General features: G+C 47.0%; 1 protein-coding gene across 6 annotated transcripts in view; it reads right to left on the bottom strand.

The window, feature by feature from the left end:
* Positions 1–12,795: 12,795 nt before the first annotated feature.
* Positions 12,796–26,173, bottom strand: part of LOC110494899 (disks large homolog 4) — a 133,420-nt gene continuing 120,042 nt past the window's right edge. For 4 of the 6 annotated variants that reach the window (XM_036987002.1, XM_036987003.1, XM_036987006.1 and 1 more), the window contains 8 exons: positions 24,155–24,257; positions 23,892–24,068; positions 21,135–21,220; positions 16,536–16,637; positions 14,866–15,038; positions 14,492–14,604; positions 13,373–13,464; positions 12,796–13,105 (listed from right to left, as the gene is read on the bottom strand). In XM_036987002.1, coding sequence (XP_036842897.1) covers positions 12,999–13,105; positions 13,373–13,464; positions 14,492–14,604; positions 14,866–15,038; positions 16,536–16,637; positions 21,135–21,220; positions 23,892–24,068; positions 24,155–24,257 — 953 coding nt within the window. In that variant the 3' untranslated portion in view covers positions 12,796–12,998. The other 2 variants (XM_036987007.1, XM_036987005.1) reach the window with 2 other exon arrangements.

The raw sequence follows: 26,173 nt of genomic DNA, 5'->3' as shown, positions 1-26,173 counted from the left end.
CAGCAGAGCTACAGAGCAACGGACACCCCGCCCAGACCAGCGAGACACTCACACCTCCCTGACCAGCGAGACACTCACCCCTCCCAGACCAGCGAGACACTCACCCCTCCCAGACCAGCGAAACACTCACCCCTCCCAGACCAGCGAAACACTCACCCCTCCCAGACCAGCGAGATACTCACCCCTCCCAGACCAGCGAGACACTCACCCCTCCCAGACCAGCGAGACACTCACCCTGCCCAGACCAGCGAGACACTCACCCCTCCCAGACCAGCGAGACACTCACCCCTCCCAGACCAGCGAGACACTCACCCCTCCCAGACCAGCGAGATACTCACCCCTCCCAGACCAGCGAGACACTCACCCCTCCCAGACCAGCGAGACACTCACCCTGCCCAGACCAGCGAGACACTCACCCCTCCCAGACCAGCGAGACACTCACCCCTCCCAGACCAGCGAGACACTCACCTTCCCAGACCAGCGAGACACTCACCCCTCCCAGACCAGCGAGACACTCACCCCTCCCAGACCAGCGAGACACTCACCCCTCCCAGACCAGCGAGACACTCACCCCTCCCAGACCAGCGAGAAACTCACCCCTCCCAGACCAGCGAGACACTCACTCCTCCCAGACCAGCGAGACACTCACCCCTCCCAGACCAGCGAGACACTCACCCCTCCCAGACCAGCGAGACACTTACCCCTCCCAGACCAGCGAGACACTCACCCCTCCAGACCAGCGAGACACTCACCCCTCCCAGACCAGCGAGACACTCACCCCTCCCAGACCAGCGAGACACTCACCCCTCCCAGACCAGCGAGACACTCACCCCTCCCAGACCAGCGAGACACTCACCCCTCCCAGACCAGCGAGACACTCACCCCTCCCAGACCAGCGAGACACTCACCCCCCCGGACCTGCACATAAAGGACCCACACTGAGAGGACCTAGATCCAGACCACAGCACCACCAGCCACATACACACACCCCGCCCCAACCAATCAACCCTTCCCCCCTAAAGGACCCACGCTGAGAGGACCTACATCCAGACCACAGCACCACCAGCCACATCCACACACCCCACCCCAACCAATCAACCCTTCCCCCCCAAGTCAACCATGCCCACACCCCATTTAGGCCCCCTCAGATCAGACCTATGCCCCTCCTGCCCACCCCATGCCCCCCACTCCCGCAAAGAGGGCCTCAACATAGAAGTCACACATACGCCCAATCTGTGAGCGGGCAAACAGGCCCAACCCCCACTCTTACACTAGCCCAAGCCAATGGCATTTACCAGATTCTCAGCAGGCTCTGCTCACACTTACTGGCCTGAGGCCAAACCACACAACCAACAACATTGGACACTTTATGGAACACAAAGCCTTCACAATCTCATCCTGGAGTATCCAAGACCTGAGGTCATCTGCCTTTGGCCTAAAGAGCAGGAACCTGGACTTCATCAAAGAAATCAGAAATAAAGACATTGTCATCCAACAAGAAACCTGGTATAGAGGAGATGAACCCACTGGTTGCCCTCTAGGTTACAGAGAGCTGGTAGTCCCATCCACCAAACGACCAGGTGGGTGGTATAGAGGAGATGGACCCACTGGTTGTCCTCTAGGTTACAGAGAGCTGGTAGTCCCATCTACCAAACTACCAGGTGGGTGGTGTAGAGGAGATGGACCCACTGGTTGCCCTCTAGGTTACAGAGAGCTGGTAGTCCCATCCACCAAACTACCAGGTGGGTGGTGTAGAGGAGACGGACCCACTGGTTGCCCTCTAGGTTACAGAGAGCTGGTAGTCCCATCCACCAAACTACCAGGAGTAAAACAGGGTACAGAGGAGACGGACCCAGAGGGTTACAGAGAGCTACCAGGTGTGAAACAGGGAAGGGACTCAGGGGGTATGCTAATTTGGTAAAGAGCAGACCTAACCCACTCCATTACATTAATCAAAACAGGAACATTTTACATTTGGCTAGAAATTCTAAAGGAAATGATCTCAACAGAGAAAAATGTCCTCCTGTGTGCTACCTATATCCCCCCACCAGAACCCCCATACTTTAATAATGATAGCTTCTCCATCATAGAGGGGGAAATCAATCATTTCCAGGCCCAGGGACATGTACTAGTCTGTGGCGACCTAAATGTCAGAACCGGACAAGAACCTGACATCCTCAGCACACAGGGGGACAAACACCTACCTGGAGGTGACAGCATTCCCTCCCCCATATGCCCCCCTAGGCACAACTATGACAACATAACCAACAAAAACGGGTCACAACTCCTGTCGCACGCTGGGTCTGTACATAGTCAATGGTAGGCTTCGAGGGGATTCCTATGGTAGGTACACCTATAGCTCTGTTACATCCTGGGTATGTACATAGTCAATGGTAGTCTTCGAGGGGACTCCTATGGTAGGTACACCTATAGCTCATCTCTCGGCAGTAGTACTGTAGACTACTTTATCACTGACCTCAACCCAGAGTCTCTCAGAGCATTCAGTCAGCCCACTGACACCCCTATCAGACCACAGCAAAATCACAAGCTACTTGAACAGAGCAATACTCAATCATGAGGCATCAGCACCAAAGGAGATGATTAATATGGAAGGGTAGTGGAGAAACCTACCAAACAACAATTAGGGAACAACAAATCCAATCGCTCATAGACAACTTCCTGGACAGAACTTTGTTTTGGTGTAAACTTTAGAAAACATAAACAGTATATTATATATATATATATAAACAGTATATTTGACCTTGCTGCTATAGTATATTATATACTATATATATAAACAGTATATTATATATATATATATAAACAGTATATTATATATATATATATATAAACAGTATATTATATATATATATATAAACAGTATATTATATACTATATATATAAACAGTATATTATATATATATATATAAACAGTATATTATATATATATATATATAAACAGTATATTATATATATATATATATAAACAGTATATTATATACTATATATATAAACAGTATATTATATATATATATATAAACAGTATATTATATACTATATATATAAACAGTATATTTGACCTTGCTGATGAGCACAGTCACAAGAGAAGGGCAACCAGTGAAGAACAAACACCGTTGTAAATACAACCCATATTTATGTTTATTTATTTTCCCTTTTGTACTTTAACTATTTGTACATCGTTACAACACTATATACAGACATAATATGACATTTGAAATGTCTTTATTCTTTTAGAACTTTTACTGTTCATTTTTATTATTTATTTCACTTTTGTAAACATATTTCCCATGCCAATAAAGACCCTGTAATTTAATTGAAATTGAATTGAGAGAGAGAGACAAAGGCAGACAGAGACAGAGAGAGAGACAGTAGAGAGAGATAGAGAGAGACAGTAGAGAGAGAGACAGAGACAGTAGAGAGAGAGAGAGACAGAGAGAGAGAAAGAGACACAGAGAGAGAGACAGAGACAGAGAGAGGGGATAGTTCAGTTATTGCATCACTGGTTGTGTCAGAGCTCCCTCTTGAGGCTGAAACCCTCCAACATTACTACACATCAAGGAATTAGCTGACAGCATTGTATTGGGTTAGAGCTGCTCAAACCTCTTCCTGGAGATTTACTGTCCTGTTGGTTTTCAGTCCAACCCCCTTCCTGGAGATCTACTGTCCTGTTGGTTTTCAGTCCCAACCCTCTTCCTGGAGATCTACTGTCCTGTTGGTTTTCAGTCCAACCCTCTTCCTGGAGATCTACTGTCCTGTAGGTTTTCAGTCCAACCCTCTTCCTGGAGATCTACTGTCCTGTAGGTTTACAGTCCAACCCTCTTCCTGGAGATCTACTGTCCTGTAGGTTCTGGACCATCACTATTACAGACACCAACTTTCATAGAACCATTTGGATTGAAAAGGAAAGTTCTCCTGTTTTTTTATTTTACTAGGCAAGTCAGTTAAGAACAAATTCTTATTTTCAATGACGGCCTTTTCCATTAACAGTGGGTTAACTGCCTGTTCAGGGTCACAATGACAGATTTGTACCTTGTCAGCTCGGGGATTTGAACTTGCAACCTTCCGTTTACTAGTCCAACGCTCTAACCACTAGGCTACCCTGCCGCTCACGTCACTTCCTGTTAAACGCTGAACAAGGAAGAGCTCGGTTTTGTTTGTTTGAAAAGTTTGTTGTTTGAAAGTGTATTGGAAAGATCTTGGTAGCCAGCTAGCTTCTTAGTTTGGATCCCGTGACGTAGTTGGCATCAGTTGCTGGGACTGCTTGTCTCTTTCCAGTGATCCTGCCGACCAAAGCCAGGTCTGAGGAGCTATTTGGCGTCGCAGCAAGCCTAGCTGCTAGCTAACTGCATATCAAGCTAGCAGGTTCTCTTGAACACAGCCCGCGACGCGGTTAGCCATTGTGGCTGGGACTGCGGATTGTCCCGGGTTTGTGGCTGTCTAGATCCCTGCTGTTTGTTGTTTTCAATCTTCCCCGTGACCTGCCCTGTCTGGAACGGTCATCAGCTAGCCTTTAGCTCGGAAAGCTCTCACCAGTTCGTACAACTAGTTTCAAACCAGAGCATACTGGACCTATTTTTCTCTCCATATCCCCGAATTCCTACCACAAACTCAGAACCTTTTCATCTGGATCATCACAGCTAACAGCAACCCGGGTTGACTACTCCTGGCTAACTTTTCTGTCCCGGAGCAAGCACCAACTAGCCTGGGGCTAGCCCATGCTAGACCCATCTCCCGGCTCACTCTTGGACTACAATATCCGGACCTCTTCTACTGCCGGTACGGGGCACAAAACCCCGCCAATCCTCTACGACTGGAATACCGACATAATCTGCCCGAGGATTCCAACAGGCCCCTCAGGCGCGACGCCCGCTGAAGGCCCATTCTGCTAACCTGCTAGGCCTGCTAGCTACCTAGAGCTACCCGGAACCCTACTAACTCCACAACTGGTCTATCGACGTCACCGCACGAAGAGGCAAAAAACTGACTTAAGTCTCCCCAGTCAGCCCAACCACTCACTGGACCCATATGTTCACTTGGCTACGCATGCCTCTCTCTAATATCAATATGCCTTGTCCATTACTGTCCTAGTTAGTGATTACTGTCTTATTTCACTGTAGAGCCTCTAGCCCTGCTCAATATGTCTTAACCAACCATGTTGTCCCACCTCCTACATATGCGATGACATCACCTGGTTTAAACGTCTCTAGAGACTAAATCTCTCTCATCATTACTCAATGCCTAGGTTTACCTCCAATGTACTCACATCCTACCATACCTTTGTCTGTACACTATGCCTTGAATCTATGCTATCGTGCCCAGAAACCTGCTCCTTTTACTCTCTGTTCCGAACGTGCTAGACCGCCAGTTCGTATAGCCGTTAGCCGTACCCTTATCCTACTTCTCCTCTGTTCCTCTGGTGATGTGGAGGTTAATCCAGGTCCTGCAGCGCCTAGCTCCACTCCCCAGGTGCTATCATTTGTTTACTTCTGTAACCGTAAAAGCCTTGGTTTCATGCATGTTAACATTAGAAGCCTCCTCCCTAAGTTTGTTTTATTTACTGCTTTAGCACACTGCGAACCCAGATGTTTTAGCCGTGTCTGAATCCTGGTTTAGGAAAACCACCAAAAACCCTGAAATCTCCATCGCTAACTATAACATTTTCCTCCAAGATAGAACTGCCTGCAGAGTTCTGTATTACTATCGAAGTCTGTACCCAAACAATTCGAGCTTCTACTTCTAAAAATTCACTTCTCCAGCATCAAGTCTCTCACTGTTGCCGTTTGCTATAGACCTCCCTCTGCCCCAAGCTGTGCCCTCGACACCATATGCGAATTGATTGCCCCCCATATATCTTCTGAGTTCGTGCTACCAAGTGACCTAAACTGGGACATGCTTAACACCCTGGCAATCCTACAATCCGAGCTTGATGCCCTCAATCTCACACAAATTATCAATGAACCTACCAGGTACAACTCCAAATCCGTAACCATGGGCACCCTCATAGATGTCATCCTAACTAACTCGCCCTCCAAATACACCTCTGCTGTTTTCAATCAAGATCTCAGCGATCACTGCCTCATTGCCTTCATCCGTAATGGGTCTGTGACCAAACGATCACCCCTCATCACTGTCAAACGCTCCCTAAAACACTTCAGTGAGCAGGCCTTTCTAATCGACCTGGCCGGGGAATCCTGGAATGACATTGACCTCATCCCGTCAGTAGATGATGCCTGGCTATTCTTTAAAAGTGCCTTCCTCACCATCTTAAATAAGCATGCCCCATTCAAAAAATGTAGAACCAGGAACAGATATAGCCCTTGGTTCACTCCAGACCTGACTGCCCTTGACCAGCACAAAAACATCCTGTGGCGTTCTGCATTAGCATCGAACAGCCCGCGTGATATGCAACTTTTCAGGGAAGTTAGGAACAAATATACACAGGCAGTTAGATACACTCAACATGTACTGCACTGACACAAATGACTGATGATTGGTTGAAAGAAATTGATAATAAGAAGATTGGGAGCTGTACTGTTAGATTTCAGTGCAGCCTTTGATGTCATTGTCCATAACCAGTTGTTGAGAAAACGTATGTGTTATGGCTTTTCAACCTCCGCCATGTTGTGGATTCAGAGCTATTTATCTAATAGAACTCAAAGGAATTTATTTAATGGAAGCTTCTCTAATGTCAAACATGTAAAGTGTGGTGTACCGCAGGGCAGCTCTCTAGGCCCTCTACTGTTTTCTATTTTTACCAATAACCTGCCACTGGCATTAAACAAAGCATGTGTGTCCATGTATGCTGATGATTCAACCATATACACATCAGCAACCACAGCTAATGAAGTCACTGAAACTCTTAACAAAGAGTTGCAGTCTGTTTTGGAATGGGTGGCCAGTAATAAACTGGTCCTGAACATCTCTAAAACTAAGAACATTGTATTTGGTACAAATAATTCTTTAAGTGCGAGACAGCTGAATCTGGTAATGCATGGTGTTGAACAAGTTGAGGAGACAAAATTACTTGGCGTTACTTTAGATTGTAAACTGTCATGGTCAAAACATATAGATTCAATGGTTGTATTGATGGGGAGAGGTCTGGCCGTAATAAAGAGATGCTCTGCTTTTTTGACACCACACTCCAAAAAGCCAATTCTGCAGGCTCTAGTTTCGTCTGATCTTGATTATTGACATGCCCCCAGACATGCCACCAGGGGTCTTTTCACAGTCCCCAAATCCAGAACAAATTCAAGGAAGCGTACAGTATTATATAGAGCCCTTATTGCATGGAACTTCCTTCCATCTCATATTGCTCAAATAAACAGCAAACCTGGTTTCAAAAAACAGATAAAGCAACACCTCAGGGCACAACGCCTCTCCCCTATTTGACCTAGATAGTTTGTGTATGTATTGATATGTAGGATATGCCTTTTTTTTTAATGTATGTAGTTGAGCTGTTCTTGTCTATTGATGGTCTGTACTATGTCATTCTGTATTATGTTTCATGTTCTGTGTGAACCCCAGGAAGAGTAGCTGCTGCTTTTGCAACAGCTAATGGGGATCCTAATAAAATACCAAAAAATTCCAAAATACCAATCAGACACGAACCCAACACTGGCTTTTCTATAGAATTTATTTCAATAATTTATAGCTTATTTACAACAAGCAATTTGATTTACTGAAATAAACAGTTCATTACTTCTCTCTGTTACAGGATAATACATTATTATTATTATTATTAAATATAGTGGTAAACAGGGTCTCTGAGGAGATGTCCTAAATGGCACCCTATTCCCTACGTAGTGCACTGAGCCCTATGGGGACCTGGTCTAAAGTAGTGCACTATAAAGGGAACAGGGTGCCATTTGGGATGTTAACTGTCTGATCCCCAGCTCTAATAATACTAGACTGTCATTCCATCTCTACAAAACGTGTGTGTGATATGGACAGACCTTTCTTAGACCCTGATATGTCCTAAACCCACTGGACCAAGTCTGTAACCATGACGACCACACCCAGGACATCCGTACCCATGACGACCCGACAGTATCACCTTGGACTTCCAGGCTAGAGGTTGGTCTGTGAGCCAAGGAACTCTGGTTAGCGTCCAGTCCAGACAGACAGACAGCAGGGGGCTCTGGGTAGTAGAGTCCAGCCCTGATACACAGCAAGGGGTTGTGGGTAGTGTAGTCCAGAGTACTGACAGACAGCTGGGGGTTGTGGGTAGTGTAGCCCAGAGTCCTGACAGACAGCAGGGGGTTCTGGGTAGTGTGGTCCCAAGTCCTGACAGACAGCAGGGGGTTGTGGGTAGTGTAGTCCAGAGTCTTGACAGACAGCCGGGGGTTGTGGGTAGTGTAGTCCAGTGGTAGGTGTTTGCCCTGAATAGGTGATTTGAGCCCCATAGATTGATTACAGTCAGATATGTCTCTATGTACAAAACAACCTACATAGAATAAATAAGTCAATGCACAACTATACACACTCTCTGTGTTCCTTAATTCTCTCTCTTTCTCTCTCACACACACACACACACACACACACACACACACACACACACACACACACACACACACACACACACACACACACACACACGTTCTATCACAAAAGGTCTATGAGTGTAATTTCTAGTTTGATAGAAATATAAATGTACTAGTCAGTCTCAAATAGTCTGATATACTGACACTCGTCTGCAGTTTCAAAAAGTAGTGCACTACCTAGGGAATAGGGTGCCATTTAGGATGCAGAGATACCAGTCTGTACAATAGTACTGCAGAGATACCAGTCTGTAAATAGTACTGCAGAGATACCAGTCTGTAAATAGTACTGCAGAGATACCAGTCTGTATAATAGTACTGCAGAGATACCAGTCTGTAAATAGTACTTTAGAGATACCAGTCTGTAAATAGTACTGCAGAGATACCAGTCTGTATAATAGTACTGCAGAGATACCGGTCTGTATAATAGTACTGCAGAGATAACAGTCTGTATAATAGTACTGCAGAGATACCAGTCTGTAAATAGTACTGCAGAGATACCGGTCTGTATAATAGTACTGCAGAGATACCAGTCTGTATAATAGTACTGCAGAGATACCAGTCTGTAAATAGTACTGCAGAGATACCAGTCTGTAAATAGTACTGCAGAGATACCAGTCTGTAAATAGTACTGCAGAGATACCAGTCTGTATAATAGTACTGCAGAGATACCAGTCTGTAAATAGTACTGCAGAGATACCAGTCTGTATAATAGTACTGCAGAGATACCAGTCTGTATAATAGTACTGCAGAGATACCAGTCTGTAATGTAGTACTGCAGAGATACCAGTCTGTAATGTAGTACTACAGAGATACCAGTCTGTAATGTAGTACTGCAGAGATACCAGTCTGTAATGTAGTACTGCAGAGATACCAGTCTGTAAATAGTACTGCAGAGATACCAGTCTGTAATGTAGTACTACAGAGATACCAGTCTGTAATGTAGTACTGCAGAGATACCAGTCTGTAATGTAGTACTCCAGAGATACCAGTCTGTATAATAGTACTGCAGAGATACCAGTCTGTAATGTAGTAATACAGAGATACCAGTCTGTAATGTAGTACTACAGAGATACCAGTCTGTATAATAGTACTGCAGAGATACCAGTCTGTAATGTAGTACTACAGAGATACCAGTCTGTAATGTAGTTCTACAGAGATACCAGTCTGTAATGTAGTACTACAGAGATACCAGTCTGTAATGTAGTACTGCAGAGATACCAGTCTGTATAATAGTACTACAGAGATACCAGTCTGTAATGTAGTACTACAGAGATACCAGTCTGTAATGTAGTTCTACAGAGATACCAGTCTGTAATGTAGTACTGCAGAGATACCAGTCTGTAATGTAGTACTACAGAGATACCAGTCTGTATAATAGTACTGCAGAGATACCAGTCTGTAATGTAGTACTACAGAGATACCAGTCTGTAAATAGTACTACAGAGATACCAGTCTGTAATGTAGTACTGCAGAGATACCAGTCTGTAATGTAGTACTACAGAGATACCAGTCTGTAATGTAGTTCTACAGAGATACCAGTCTGTAATGTAGTACTACAGAGATACCAGTCTGTAAATAGTACTACAGAGATACCAGTCTGTAATGTAGTAGTGCAGATATACCAGTCTATATAATAGTACTACAGAGATACCAGTCTGTAATGTAGTACTACAGAGATACTTCTCTGAGGTGCTTCTACACCTGCATTGCTTGCTGTTTGGGGGTTTAGGCTGGGTTTCTGTACAGCACTTTGAGATATCAGCTGATGTACGAAGGGCTATATAAACAAATGATTTGATTTGATTTGATACCAGTCTGTATAATGGTACTGCAGAGATACCAGTCTGTAATGTAGTACTCCAGAGATACCAGTCTGTATAATAGTACTGCAGAGATACCAGTCTGTAATGTAGTAATACAGAGATACCAGTCTGTAATGTAGTACTGCAGAGATACCAGTCTGTATAATAGTACTACAGAGATACCAGTCTGTAATGTAGTACTACAGAGATACCAGTCTGTAATGTAGTTCTACAGAGATACCAGTCTGTAATGTAGTACTACAGAGATACCAGTCTGTAATGTAGTACTACAGAGATACCAGTCTGTATAATAGTACTACAGAGATACCAGTCTGTAATGTAGTACTACAGAGATACCAGTCTGTAATGTAGTTCTACAGAGATACCAGTCTGTAATGTAGTACTGCAGAGATACCAGTCTGTAATGTAGTACTACAGAGATACCAGTCTGTATAATAGTACTGCAGAGATACCAGTCTGTAATGTAGTACTACAGAGATACCAGTCTGTAAATAGTACTACAGAGATACCAGTCTGTAATGTAGTACTGCAGAGATACCAGTCTGTAATGTAGTACTACAGAGATACCAGTCTGTAATGTAGTTCTACAGAGATACCAGTCTGTACTGCAGAGATACCAGTCTGTAATGTAGTTCTACAGAGATACCAGTCTGTAATGTAGTACTACAGAGATACCAGTCTGTAATGTAGTACTACAGAGATACCAGTCTGTAATGCAGTACTACAGAGATACCAGTCTGTAATGTAGTACTATAGAGATACCAGTCTGTAATGTAGTACTGCAGAGATACCAGTCTGTAATGTAGTACTACAGAGATACCAGTCTGAATAATAGTACTGCAGATATACCAGTCTGTAATGTAGTACTACAGAGATACCAGTCTGTATAATAGTACTACAGAGATACCAGTCTGTAATGCAGTACTACAGAGATACCAGTCTGTAATGTAGTACTACAGACATACCAGTCTGTAATGTAGTACTACAGAGATACCAGTCTGTAATGTAGTACTACAGAGATACCAGTCTGTAATGCAGTACTACAGAGATACCAGTCTGTAATGTAGTACTATAGAGATACCATTCTGTAATGTAGTACTGCAGAGATACCAGTCTGAATAATAGTACTGCAGAGATACCAGTCTGTAATGTAGTACTACAGAGATACCAGTCTGTAATGTAGTAATACAGAGATACCAGTCTGTAATGTAGTCCTACAGAGATACCAGTCTGTATAATAGTACTGCAGAGATATCAGTCTGTATAATAGTACTGCAGAGATACCAGTCTGTAATGTAGTACTACAGAGATACCAGTCTGTAATGTAGTACTACAGAGATACCAGTCTGTAATGTAGTACTACAGAGATACCAGTCTGTAATGTAGTACTACAGAGATACCAGTCTGTAATGTAGTACTGCAGAGATACCAGTCTGTAATGTAGTACTACAGAGATACCAGTCTGTAATGTAGTACTACAGAGATACCAGTCTGTAATGTAGTACTGCAGAGATACCAGTCTGTAATGCAGTACTACAGAGATACCAGTCTGTAGTCCTGCAGAGATACCAGTCTGTATAATACTTATCTCCATAATATAGAAAACGTGAATCTTTTTTTACATATATTTTTTGTGATCTCTTTCTCTCCTTTCTCCCTCCATGGTTCAGACAGCCTCCACTTCTCTTCCTGCTGCAGTCACTCCAGTCTCGTCTCCTCTTTCACCTCGTCTCTCTTCACTTTCAGAGTCCCATTCCGTTAGAAAACAATTCTTTACAGATCCGGAGGAGAGAGAGAGAAATGATGGAGGGAGGAGAGAGGGGATGGAGAGAAAGCGTCTGTTTCTCTCTCTCTTTTGGTTCTGTGGTGAGTCTTACAGTGTCTCCATCTCTCCTTCTGTCCCTCTCTCTCCTTCTGGTTGCTGTGAGATGGTATCCACGGTAATTGCGGTGACAGTACCCGAAGCAACAGTAGTCAAGGTGATAATCTCAGAGGCCTTGTACAACCCATCTTCTCCTTTCCTCTCATATCTCCTCAACTCTACTCTCTTCTCTTCTCACCTCCTCTCTCTTTTCCTCTTCTCTCCTCAACTCTCCTCTCTCTTTTCCTCAACTCTCCTCTCCTCTCTTCTCTTCTCTTCCCTTCTCTCCTCAACTCTCCTCTCTTCTCAACTCTCCTCTCTTCTCTTCTCTTCTCTCCTCAACTCTCCTCCTCTCTCTTTTCCTCAACTCTCCTCTACTCTCTTCTCTTCTCACCTCCTCTCTCTTTTCCTCTTCTCTCCTCTCTCTTTTCCTCAACTCTCCTCTCCTCTCTTCTCTTCTCTTCCCTTCTCTCCTCAACTCTCCTCTCTTCTCTTCTCTTCTCTCCTCAACTCTCCTCTCTTCTCTTCTCTTCTCTTCTCTTCTCTCCTCCTCTCTCTTTTCCTCTTCTCTCCTCTCTTCTCAACTCTTCTCTCCTAATCGCTCCTCTCCTCTCTTCTCTCCTAACCTCCTCAACTCTCTCTCTTCTCTCCTAATCTCTCCTCATCTCCTCAACTCTCCTCTAATCTCCTCTATAGTGTTTCCCTAGTTGGTGTCCATATATAGGCTCCTCTCCTCTGCTCCTCTCCTCTCTTTTATAGTCTTTCTCTTGATTGTATCCATATGTAGGGTCCACTCTGCTCTTCGATCACAGTCTTCACCATGTGATAAACCTCTTCAAAACTCTCCCCTTCCACAATAGCTACACACAGAGGGTCAGAGACAGAGTTGGAAAGAGAGAGAGAGAGAGAGAGAGGGTTAGAGAGTGTGTGTGTGTGTGTGTAACATTAACGTGTGTGTGTGTGTGTGTGTGTATGTGTGTGTGTGGTGTGTGTAACATTAATGTGTGTGTGTGTGTGTGGTGTGTGTAACATTAACGTGTGTGTGTGTGTGTGTGTGTGTGTGTGTGTGTGTGTGTGTGTGTGTGTGTGGTGTGTGTAACATTAATGTGTGTGTGTGTGTGTGTTACCTGAGAAGCATTCTATAAAGTCTTGTTCCAGTTTGACAGCTCTGTCCAGAGCCTTCCTGGCCTGGTCCTCTGTCAGACGCTTGTTCAGGTCACTGTAACACACGGATGTTTCAACACTCTTGTTCAGGTCACTGTAACACACGTATGTTACAACACTCATGTTCAGGTCAGCGTAACGGACAGATGTTACAACACTCATGTTCAGGTCACTGTAACACACGGATGTTACAACACTCATGTTCAGGTCAGCGTAACGGACGGATGTTTCACGTTAGAATGTAGATAATTTAACTTCAACAGAAAGAAAGGAAGAGTGATTCAACTTGAAGTATTTTAATAATGAATCAGAACTGTTGTTTCCTAGTCCATAGAGACCTCTAGTGTCCAGACTGTAACTGCATAATGCCTGACAGGAAGGAATTAAATTATTCCAAGCTAAACTTAAAAAAGATAACCCCTGAATCTGCTCAACAATTTACAACACACACAGGCACTATTAACAGATTATTTTCCAGTGATCTTGGTCTGATGAAGAGAACCCACTCCCTCCTACTTACAGTATATTTTCCAGTGATCTTGGTCTGAGGAAGACAACCCACTCCCTCCTACTTACAGTATATTTTCCAGTGATCTTGGTCTGAGGAAAAGAGAACCCACTCCCTCCTACTTACAGTATATTTTCCAGTGATCTTGGTCTGAGGAAGACAACCCACTCCCTCCTACTTACAGTATATTTTCCAGTGATCTTGGTTTGATGAAGACAGCCCACTCCCTCCTACTTACAGTATATTTTCCAGTGATCTTGGTCTGAGGAAGACAACCCACTCCCTCCTACTTACAGTATATTTTCCAGTGATCTTGGTCTGAGGAAGACAACCCACTCCCTCCTACTTACAGTATATTTTCCAGTGATCTTGGTCTGAGGAAGACAACCCACTCCCTCCTACTTACAGTATATTTTCCAGTGATCTTGGTCTGAGGAAGACAACCCACTCCCTCCTAATTACAGTATATTTTCCAGTGATCTTGGTCTGAGCAAGAGAACCCACTCCCTCCTACTTACAGTATATTTTCCAGTGATCTTGGTTTGATGAAGACAACCCACTCCCTCCTACTTACAGTATATTTTCCAGTGATCTTGGTCTGATGAAGACAGCAATAGGATGAAGCTGAGCTGCCTGTAGTCTCCTCACTGCATTAGCTGATACATCTAAGATACAGTGTTTCCCCATCTGCGCACACAAACACACACCTGGTTAATCAATCTATTCTGTACAGTGCAGAACATACACAATATAATGCTTTACACATTAAAGGACCAAATAGTTAAAGGGTCTCTCTCACACACACACACACACACACACACACACACACACACACACACACACACACACACACACACACACACACACACACACACACACACACACACACACACACACACACACACACACACACACACACACACACGTACACTCCCTCCCTCCCCTTACCTGCTCTGCGACCATGCGGACACTCTGAACGCTGGTTCCATACAGGTGACTGTTGTATTGACCCGCCTCTATGAAGTGATGTGATTGGATGTCCTTCTCCATCTGTTCCCTTGACGACACAAAGTGGTAGTCCCGCCCATCCACCTCATACTCCCTCTGGGGCCGCGTCGTGTCTACACACACACACACACACACGTTTATGTTACACACACATGTTTATGTTACACACACACACACACACACACACACATGTTTATGTTACACACACACACACACACACACACACACACACACACACACACACACACACACACACACACACACACACACACACACACATACACATGTTTATGTTACACACACACACACACACACACACACACACACACACACACACACACACACACACACACACACACACACACACACACACACACACACACACACACACACACACACACACACACACACACATGTTTATGTTGCACACACACACACATACACACATTTATGTTACACACACACACACATTTATGTTACACACACACACACACACGTTTATGTTACACACACACACACACACACATGTTTATGTTACACACACACACACATACACACATTTATGTTACACACACACACACACGTTTATGTTACACACACACACACATTTATGTTACACACACACACACACACACACACACACACACACACACACACACACACACACACACACACACACACACACATGTTTATGTTACACACACACACACATACACACATTTATGTTACACACACACACACACATGTTTATGTTACACACACACACACATACACACATTTATGTTACACACACACACACACACACGTTTATGTTACACACACACACACACGGACGGACACATGTTCTGTGTTAGGACACACACACACGGACGGACACATGTTCTGTGTTAGGACACACACACACACGTCTATGTTACACACACACACACGGACGGACACATGTTCTGTGTTAGGACACTATTTCAGATAACGTTTTGAAGCGTAGTTTAATTGTAAATAGTATATTGTTGATTGTTTATTTGGGACACAAACTATAGGATGATCTACTATTATGATTATCCCACCAACGTGACATTATAAACTGTAACATCTTATGTTTCACTGAGACGTGGCTGAACGAAGATACGGACAATATAGAGCTGGCGGGATTTTCCCTGCACCGGCAGAACAGAGATGCTACCTCTGGTAAGACTAGGGGTGGGGGTGTGTGTCTATTTGTCAATAACAGCTGGTGCACGATGTCTAATTTTAAAGAAGTCTAGAGGTATTGCCCGTCTGAGGTAGAGTACCTTATGATAAGCTGTAGACCACACTATCCACCAAGGGAGTTTTCATCTGTATTATAGTAGTATATAGTAGTACCTATAAATATATAATGGGTCAATAGTAGTACCTATAGTAGTACCTATGTGTCTATACTGGGTCTATAGTAGTACCTATGTGTATATAATGGGTCAATAGTAGTACCTATATGTATATAGTACCTATAGTAGTACCTATGTGTATATAATGGGTCGGTAGTAGTACCTATGTGTATATAATGGGTCTATAGTAGTACCTATGTGTATATAGTACCTGTAGTAGTACCTATATTTGATAGTAATACTCACGTGGAACACAGGAACCAAACTTGTCAGGAAACTCAGAGAGAAGATCATCATTCACTCTGTCTTTAGTAGGACCCAGTATAATGATAGGCCTCACATAGTGGACTGGAGAGAGAGAGAAATACAATTATAGCTTTTCTTAATCAGGGACCCAGGGCCTTACTCCCCGGCAAACCCAGGGACTTCCTCCCAGGGACTTACTCCCAGGGCCTTACTCCCAGGGCCTTACTCCCAGGGACCCAGGGCCTTACTCCCAGGCAAACCCATGGACTTCCTCCCAGGGCCTTACTCCCAGGGACCCAGGGCCTTCCTCCCAGGGACCCAGGGCCTTACTCCCAGGCAAACCCAGGGACTTCCTCCCAGGGACTTCCTCCCAGGGCCTTACTCCCAGGCAAACCCAGGGACTTCCTCCCAGGGACTTACTCCCAGGGACCCAGGGCATTACTCCCAGGGACCCAGGGCCTTCCTCCCAGGGACCCAGGGCCTTCCTCCCAGGGACCCAGGGCCTTACTCCCAGGCAAACCCAGGGACTTCCTCCCAGGGACTTCCTCAAAGGGACTTCCTCCCAGGGCCTTACTCCCAGGCAAACCCAGGGACTTCCTCCCAGGGACTTACTCCCAGGGACCCAGGGCATTACTCCCAGGGACCCAGGGCCTTCCTCCCAGGGACCCAGGGCCTTACTCCCAGGCAAACCCAGGGACTTCCTCCCAGGCAAACCCGGGGACTTCCTCCCAGGCAAACCCGGGGACTTCCTCCCAGGCAAACCCGGGGACTTCCTCCCAGGCAAACCCAGGGACTTCCTCCCAGGGCCTTACTCCCAGGGACCCAGGGCCTTCCTCCCAGGCAGACCCAGGGCCTTCCTCCCAGGGCCTTACTCCCAGGGACCCAGGAACATGAAATGTGTCGCGCTGCATGAAGCAAATGGTGGTCACAGCAGATACTGACTGTTTTTTAAAGGTCTTTTTTAATTATTATTTAACCTTTATTTAACTAGGCAAGTTAGTAAAGAACAAATTCTTATTTTCAATGACGGCCTAGGAACAGTGGGTTAACTGCCTTGTTCAGTGGCAGAACGACAGATTTTTACCTTGTCAGCTCAGGGATTCGATCTAGAAACCTTTCGGTTACTGGCCCAATACTCTACCCACTAGGCTACCTGCTGGTTACTGGCCCAACACTCTAACCACTAGGCTACCTGCTGGTTACAGGCCCAACACTCTAACCACTAGGCTACCTGCTGGTTACTGGCCCAACACTCTAACCACTAGGCTACCTGCTGGTTACTGGCCAAACACTCTAACCACTAGGCTACCTGCTGGTAACAGGCCCAACACTCTAACCACTAGGCTACCTGCTGGCTATTGGCCCAACACTCTAACCACTAGGCTACCTGCTGGCTATTGGCCCAACACTCTAACCACTAGGCTACCTGCTGGTTACTGGCCAAACACTCTAACCACTAGGCTACCTGCTGGTAACAGGCCCAACACTCTAACCACTAGGCTACCTGCTGGTTACTGGCCCAACGCTCTAACCACTAGACTACCTGCTGGTTACTGGCACAACGCTCTAACCACTAGGCTACCTGCTGGTAACAGGCCCAACACTCTAACCACTAGGCTACCTGCTGGTTACTGGCCCAACACTCTAACCACTAGGCTACCTGCTGGTTACTGGCCCAACACTCTAACCACTAGACTACCTGCTGGTTTCTGGCCCAACGCTCTAACCACTAGGCTACCTGCTGGTTACTGGCCCAACACTCTAACCACTAGGCTACCTGCTGGTTACTGGCCCAACACTCTAACCACTAGACTACCTGCTGGTTTCTGGCCCAACGCTCTAACCACTAGGCTACCTGCTGGTTACTGGCCCAACACTCTAACCACTAGGCTACCTGCCGTCCCATCTGTGTATCTGTGGCCAACAGATGCATATCTGTATTCCCAGTCATGTGAAATGCATAGATTAGGGCCTAATTAATTTATTTAAATTCACTGATTTCTTTATAAGAAATTGAACTTTGTCAACTCATTAATATTGTTGCATGTTGTGTTTCTATTTTCTGTTGTTGCTATAGTGATATTCATTCAAACATTTAAGTAAATACAAATGTTTTTTTCACTTAAAATAATTAAATATGTATATTTTCACAGACCCATGCAGTACCTCAGCGGATCCCTAGGGGGACAGAGACTTCCTACAGTACCACAGCGGATCCCTAGGGGGACAGAGACTCCCTGCAGTACCTCAGCGGATGCCTAGGGGGACAGAGACTTCCTACAGTACCTCAGCGGATCCCTAGGGGGGCAGAGACTCCCTACAGTACCTCAGCGGATCCCTAGGGGGGCAGAGACTCCCTACAGTACCTCAGCGGATCCCTAGGGGGGCAGAGACTTCCTACAGTACCACAGCGGATCCCTAGGGGGACAGAGACTTCCTACAGTACCACAGCGGATCCCTAGGGGGACAGAGACTTCCTACAGTACCACAGCGGATCCCTAGGGGGACAGAGACTTCCTACAGTACCTCAGCGGATCCCTAGGGGGACAGAGACTTCCTACAGTACCTCAGCGGATCCCTAGGGGGACAGAGACTTCCTACAGTACCTCAGCGGATCCCTAGGGGGGCAGAGACTTCCTACAGTACCACAGCGGATCCCTAGGGGGACAGAGACTTCCTACAGTACCACAGCGGATCCCTAGGGGGACAGAGACTCCCTACAGTACCACAGCGGATCCCTAGGGGGACAGAGACTTCCTACAGTACCACAGCGGATCCCTAGGGGGGCAGAGACTCCCTACAGTACCTCAGCGGATCCCTAGGGGGGCAGAGACTTCCTACAGTACCTCAGCGGATCCCTAGGGGGGCAGAGACTTCCTACAGTACCTCAGCGTATCCCTAGGGGGGCAGAGACTCCCTACAGTACCACAGCGGATCCCTAGGGGGGCAGAGACTCCCTACAGTACCTCAGCGGATCCCTAGGGGGGCAGAGACTCCCTACAGTACCTCAGCGGATCCCTAGGGGGGCAGAGACTCCCTACAGTACCTCAGCGGATCCCTAGGGGGGCAGAGACTCCCTACAGTACCTCAGCGGATCCCTAGGGGGGCAGAGACTCCCTACAGTACCTCAGCGGATCCCTAGGGGGGCAGAGACTCCCTACAGTACCTCAGCGGATCCCTAGGGGGGCAGAGACTTCCTACAGTACCACAGCGGATCCCTAGGGGGACAGAGACTTCCTACAGTACCACAGCGGATCCCTAGGGAGACAGAGACTTCCTACAGTACCACAGCGGATCCCTAGGGGGACAGAGACTTCCTACAGTACCTCAGCGGATCCCTAGGGGGACAGAGACTTCCTACAGTACCTCAGCGGATCCCTAGGGGGACAGAGACTTCCTACAGTACCTCAGCGGATCCCTAGGGGGGCAGAGACTTCCTACAGTACCACAGCGGATCCCTAGGGGGACAGAGACTTCCTACAGTACCACAGCGGATCCCTAGGGGGACAGAGACTCCCTACAGTACCACAGCGGATCCCTAGGGGGACAGAGACTTCCTACAGTACCACAGCGGATCCCTAGGGGGGCAGAGACTCCCTACAGTACCTCAGCGGATCCCTAGGGGGGCAGAGACTTCCTACAGTACCTCAGCGGATCCCTAGGGGGGCAGAGACTTCCTACAGTACCTCAGCGTATCCCTAGGGGGGCAGAGACTCCCTACAGTACCACAGCGGATCCCTAGGGGGGCAGAGACTCCCTACAGTACCTCAGCGGATCCCTAGGGGGGCAGAGACTCCCTACAGTACCTCAGCGGATCCCTAGGGGGGCAGAGACTCCCTACAGTACCTCAGCGGATCCCTAGGGGGGCAGAGACTCCCTACAGTACCACAGCGGATCCCTAGGGGGGCAGAGACTCCCTACAGTACCACAGCGGATCCCTAGGGGGGCAGAGACTCCCTACAGTACCTCAGCGGATCCCTAGGGGGGCAGGGACTTCCTACAGTACCACAGCGGATCCCTAGGGGGGCAAAGACTCCCTACAGTACCTCAGCGGATCCCTAGGGGGGCAGAGACTCCCTACAGTACCACAGCGGATCCCTAGGGGGGCAAAGACTCCCTACAGTACCACAGCGGATCCCTAGGGGGGCAGAGACTTCCTACAGTACCACAGCGGATCCCTAGGGGGGCAGAGACTCCCTACAGTACCTCAGCGGATCCCTAGGGGGGCAGAGACTCCCTACAGTACCTCAGCGGATCCCTAGGGGGGCAGAGACTTCCTACAGTACCTCAGCGGATCCCTAGGGGGGCAGAGACTTCCTACAGTACCTCAGCGGATCCCTAGGGGGCAGAGACTTCCTACAGTACCTCAGCAGATCCCTAGGGGGGCAGAGACTTCCTACAGTACCTCAGCAGATCCCTAGGGGGGCAGAGACTTCCTACAGTACCTCAGCAGATCCCTAGGGGGGCAGAGACTTCCTACAGTACCTCAGCTGATACCTAGGGGGGCAGAGACTACACACCCTCCACTTCAGTTCTACTGGCTGAAACTACCACCATTTCAGACAAATAAAATAATCTGAGGTCACAGGTCAGACCTACCTTCTATCTGTGTAACAGTTTCATAGCTCTGAACAAAGCTGCTGCGGTCCTTATTCTTCATACGAGACCACTCCTTCCTCTCCACCCTGCATAGAGAGACATAGGGCTACATTAACATGGCATAACACTACATACTGCTTCATACGAGACCACTCCTTCCTCTCCACCCTGCATAGAGAGACATAGGGCTACATTAACATGGCACTACATACTGCTTCATTAGAGACCACTCACAGAAACACACAGGAGGGGGTTAACTGTATTAACTTAGGTGTTAGGTGTGGTCCCCCTCAGTGTTAGGTCTGGTCCTCCTCAGCGTTAGGTGTGGTCCCCCTCAGTGTTAGGTGTGGTCCCCCTCAGTGTTAGGTCCCCCCTCAGTGTTAGGTGTGGTCCCCCTCAGTGTTAGGAGTGGTCCCCCTCAGTGTTAGGTGACCCCCCCTCAGTGTTAGGTTTGGTCCCAATCAGTGTTAGGTCTGGTCCCCCTCAGCGTTAGGTGTGGTCCCCCTCAGCATTAGGTGTGGTCCCCTCAGTGTTAGGTGTGGTCACCCTCAGTGTGAGGTGTGGTCCCCTCAGTGTTAGGTTTCGTCCCCTCAGTGTTAGGTGTCCCCCCTCAGTGTGAGGTGTGGTCTCCCTCACCGTTAGGTTTGGTCCCCTCAGTGTTAGGTGTGGTCCCCCTCAGTGTTAGGTCTGGTCCGCCTCAGCGTTAGGTGTGGTCCACCTCAGTGTTAGGTGTGGTCCCCCTCAGAGTTAGATGTGGTCCCCCCCAGCGTTAGGTGTGGTCCCCTCAGCGTTAGGTGTGGTCCCCCTCAGCGTAAGGTGTGGTCCCCCTCAGTGTTAGGAGTGGTCCCCCTCAGTGTTAGGTGTCCCCCCCTCAGTGCTAGGTCTGGTCCCCCTCAGCGTTAGGTGTTGTCCCCCTCAGCGTTAGGTGTGGTCCCCCTCAGTGTTAGGTCTGGTCCCACTCAGCGTTAGGTGTGGTCCCCTCAGTGTTAGGTGTGGTCCCCCTCAGTGTGAGGTGTGGTCCCCTCAGTGTTAGGTGTGGTCCCCTCAGTGTTAGGTGTGGTCCCCCTCAGCGTTAGGTGTGGAACCCCTCAGCGTAAGGTGTGGTCCCCGTCAGTGTTAGGTGTGGTCCCCCTCAGTGTTAGGTGTGGTCCCCCTCAGTGTTAGGTATGATCCCCTCAGTGATAGGTATGGTCCCCTCAATGTTAAGTGTGTTCCCCCTCAGTGTTAGGTGTGCTCCCCCTCAGCGTTAGGTGTGGTCCCTCTCAGCGTAAGGTGTGGTCCCCCTCAGTGTTAGGTGTGGTCCCCCTCAGTGTTAGGTATGGTCCCCTCAATGTTAAGTGTGGTCCCCCTCAGTGTTAGGTGTAGTCCCCCTCAGTGTTAGGTCTGGTCCCCCTCAGTGTTAGGTGTGGTCCCCCTCAGTGTTAGGTATGGTCCCCTCAATGTTATGTGTGGTCCCCCTCAGTGTTAGGTGTGCTCCCCCTCAGCATTAGGTGTGGTCCCCCTCAGCGTAAGGTGTGGTCCCCCTCAGTGTTAGGTGTGGTCCCCCTCAGTGTTAGGTATGGTCCCCTCAATGTTAAGTGTGGTCCCCCTCAGTGTTAGGTGTGGTCCCCCTCAGTGTTAGGTCTGGTCCCCCTCAGTGTTAGGTGTCCCCCCCTCAGTGTTAGTTGTGGTCCCCCTCGGCGTTAGGTGTGGTCCCCCTCAGTGTTAGGTGTGGTCCCCCTCAGTGTTAGGTATGGTCCCCTCAATGTTAAGTGTGGTCCCCCTCAGTGTTAGGTGTAGTCCCCCTCAGTGTTAGGTCTGGTCCCCCTCAGTGTTAGGTGTGGTCCCCCTCAGTGTTAGGTATGGTCCCCTCAATGTTATGTGTGGTCCCCCTCAGTGTTAGGTGTGCTCCCCCTCAGCATTAGGTGTGGTCCCCCTCAGCGTAAGGTGTGGTCTCCCGCAGTGTTAGGTGTGGTCCCCCTCAGTGTTAGGTATGGTCCCCTCAATGTTAAGTGTGGTCCCCCTCAGTGTTAGGTGTGGTCCCCCTCAGTGTTAGGTCTGGTCCCCCTCAGTGGTAGGTGTCCCCCCCTCAGTGTTAGTTGTGGTCCCCCTCGGCGTTAGGTGTGGTCCCCTCAGTGTTAGGTGTGGTCCCCTCAGTGTTAGGTGCCCGCCCCCTCAGTGTTAGGTGTGGTCCCCCTCAGTGTTAGGTGTGGTCTCCCTCACCGTTAGGTGTGGTCCCCTCAGTGTTAGGTGTGGTTCCCCTCAGTGTTAGGTCTGGTCCGCCTCAGCGTTAGGTGCGGTCCGCCTCAGCGTTAGGTGTGGTCCCCCTCAGTGTTAGGTGTGGTCCCCCTCAGCATTAGGTGTGGTCCCCCTCAGTGTTAGGTGTCCCCCCTCAGTGTTAGGTGTGGTCCCCCTCAGTATTAGGTCCACATCAGTGTCAGGTGTGGTCCCCCTCAGTGTTAGGTGTGGTCCCCTTCAGAGTTAGGTCTGGTCCCCCCCAGCGTTAGGTGTGGTCCCCCTCAGTGTTAGGTGTGGTCCCCCTCAGCATTAGGTGTGGTCCCCCTCAGTGTTAGGTGTCCCCCCTCAGTGTTAGGTGTGGTCCCCCTCCGTGTTAGGTGTGGTCCCCCTCAGTGTTAGGTCTGGTCCCCCTCAACGTTAGGTCTGGTCCCCCTCAGCGTTAGGTGTGGTCCCCCTCAGTGTTAGGTCTGGTCCCCCTCAGCGTTAGGTCTGGTCCCCCTCAGCGTTAGGTGCGTTACCCGCGTTAGGTGTGTTACCTACCTGTGTTTGCTGGGTATATACCCTAGTTCCTCCAGTTGTCCCTGTTGTCCCAGTCTCCTAGCAGTCCACCACTCTTCATCACTACAGTCAGTCACATGGAGCACCTCCCCGAAGTTAAAGCCCAATGCCTGGCTCAACAGCCCACAGTCTGCTGTTTTATCATAGTCAAACAGGGCCCTGCATAGAGAGGACATAGAGCTACATTAGTATGTCAGGGAGACATTAGCATGACATAGGGCTACATTATCATGACACTACTTTACCTGACATAGAAGGTCCTGTTGGCTCGGAGGGTCCCAGAGCTCATGCTACTGTTCATCATCTGTTCTCTCAGGTCGTGTATCTTAGCCTCAAACCTGCTGTATTCTACACACACACACACACACACACACACACACACACACACACACACACACACACACACCAATTGATGAACGGACTGCTGAATGCATATTTTTCTCTTGCTTTATTTGTTCTTTTCCATATTATGTCTCTCTGATAAGCTACCCAGGAAGGGGTCTATAGCAGTCTTTAGTAGTCTAAAGTTAGTCTATAGTAGTCTGTTATTAGTCTACAGTTAGTCTATAGTAGTCTAAAGTTAGTCTATAGTAGTGTGTAATTAGTCTACAGTTTGTCTATATTGGTCAAAATATAGTGCATAGTCGTCTGTAGCAGTCTATAGTAGTCTGATGTAGTCTACAGTAGTCTATAGTAGTCTGATGTAGTCTACAGTAGTCTATAGTAGTCTGACATAGTCTACAGTAGTCGATAGTAGTCTGACGTAGTCTTTAGTAGTCTATAGTAGTCTGACGTAGTCTACATTAGTCGAACATAGTCTATAGTAGTCTGACAGTCTACATTAGTCGGACATAGTCTATAGTAGTCTGAAGTAGTCTACAGTTTGTCTATAGCAGTCTTTAGTAGTCTAAAGTTAGTCTATAGTAGTCTGTTATTAGTCTACAGTTAGTCTATAGTAGTCTAAAGTTAGTCTATAGTAGTGTGTAATTAGTCTACAGTTTGTCTATATTGGTCAAAATATAGTGCATAGTCGTCTGTAGCAGTCTATAGTAGTCTGATGTAGTCTACAGTAGTCTATAGTAGTCTGATGTAGTCTACAGTAGTCTATAGTAGTCTGACATAGTCTACAGTTTGTCTATAGTAGTCTGAAGTAGTCTACAGTTCCTCTATAGTTTTCTACAGCAGTCTATAGCAGCCTACAGTAGTCTATAGTAGTCTGACGTAGTCTACAGTATTTTGACGCAGTCTCAGTAGTCTGACGTAGTTTATAGTAGTCTGACGTAGTCTCAGTAGTCTACAGTTTGTCTAGTCTGACGCAGTCTACAGTAGTCTGACATAGTCTGTAGTAGTCTGACATAGTGTACAGTAGTCTATAGTAGTCTGACATAGTGTACAGTAGTCTATAGTAGTCTACAGTTTGTCTATAGTAGTCTGACGTAGTCAACAGTTTGTCTATAGCTTTCTACAGTAGTCTATAGTAGCCTACAGTAGTCTGTAGTAGCCTACAGTAGTCTATAGTAGTCTATAGTAGTCTACAGTAGTCTGACGTAGTCTACAGTAGTCTGACAGTGTACAGTAGTCTATAGTAGTCTACAGTTTGTCTATAGTAGTCTGACGTAGTCTACAGTTTGTCTATAGCTTTCTACAGTAGTTTATAGTAGCCTACAGTAGTCTATAGTTTATCTATAGTAGTCTATAGTCACTAATAATGCCACTTTAATAATGTTTACATATCTTGCATTACTCATCTCATATGTGTATACTGTATTTTATACCATCTATTGCATCTTGCCTATGATGCTCGGTCATCGTTCATTCATATATTTATATGTATATATTCTTATTCCATCCCTTTACTTAGATTTGTGTGTATAAGGTAGTTATTGTGGAATTGTTAGATTACTTGTTAGATATTACTGCATTGTCGGAACTAGAAGCACAAGCATTTCGCTACACTCACATTAACATCTGCTGTATGTGACCAATACAATTTGATTTGATTTGGAATGGTCTATAGTAGTCTGTAGTTAGTCTGTGGTTAGTCTATAGTAATCTGTAGTAGTCTATAGTAGTCTATAGTAGTCTGTAGTTAGTCTGTGGTTAGTCTATAGTCATCTGTAGTAGTCTATAGTAGTCTGTAGTTAGTCTGTGGTTAGTCTATAGTCTTCTGTAGTATTCTACAGTAGTCTGTATTTAGTCTGTGGTTCGTCTATAGTAATCTGTAGTAGTCTATAGAAGTATGTAGTCAGTCTGTGGTTAGCCTA

Source organism: Oncorhynchus mykiss, chromosome 9 (assembly GCF_013265735.2).
Source record: "Oncorhynchus mykiss isolate Arlee chromosome 9, USDA_OmykA_1.1, whole genome shotgun sequence".
Classification (NCBI taxonomy): domain Eukaryota; kingdom Metazoa; phylum Chordata; class Actinopteri; order Salmoniformes; family Salmonidae; genus Oncorhynchus; species Oncorhynchus mykiss.
The sequence above is the reverse complement of the archived record's forward strand: the minus strand, read 5'-3'. Positions and strand labels throughout refer to the sequence as shown.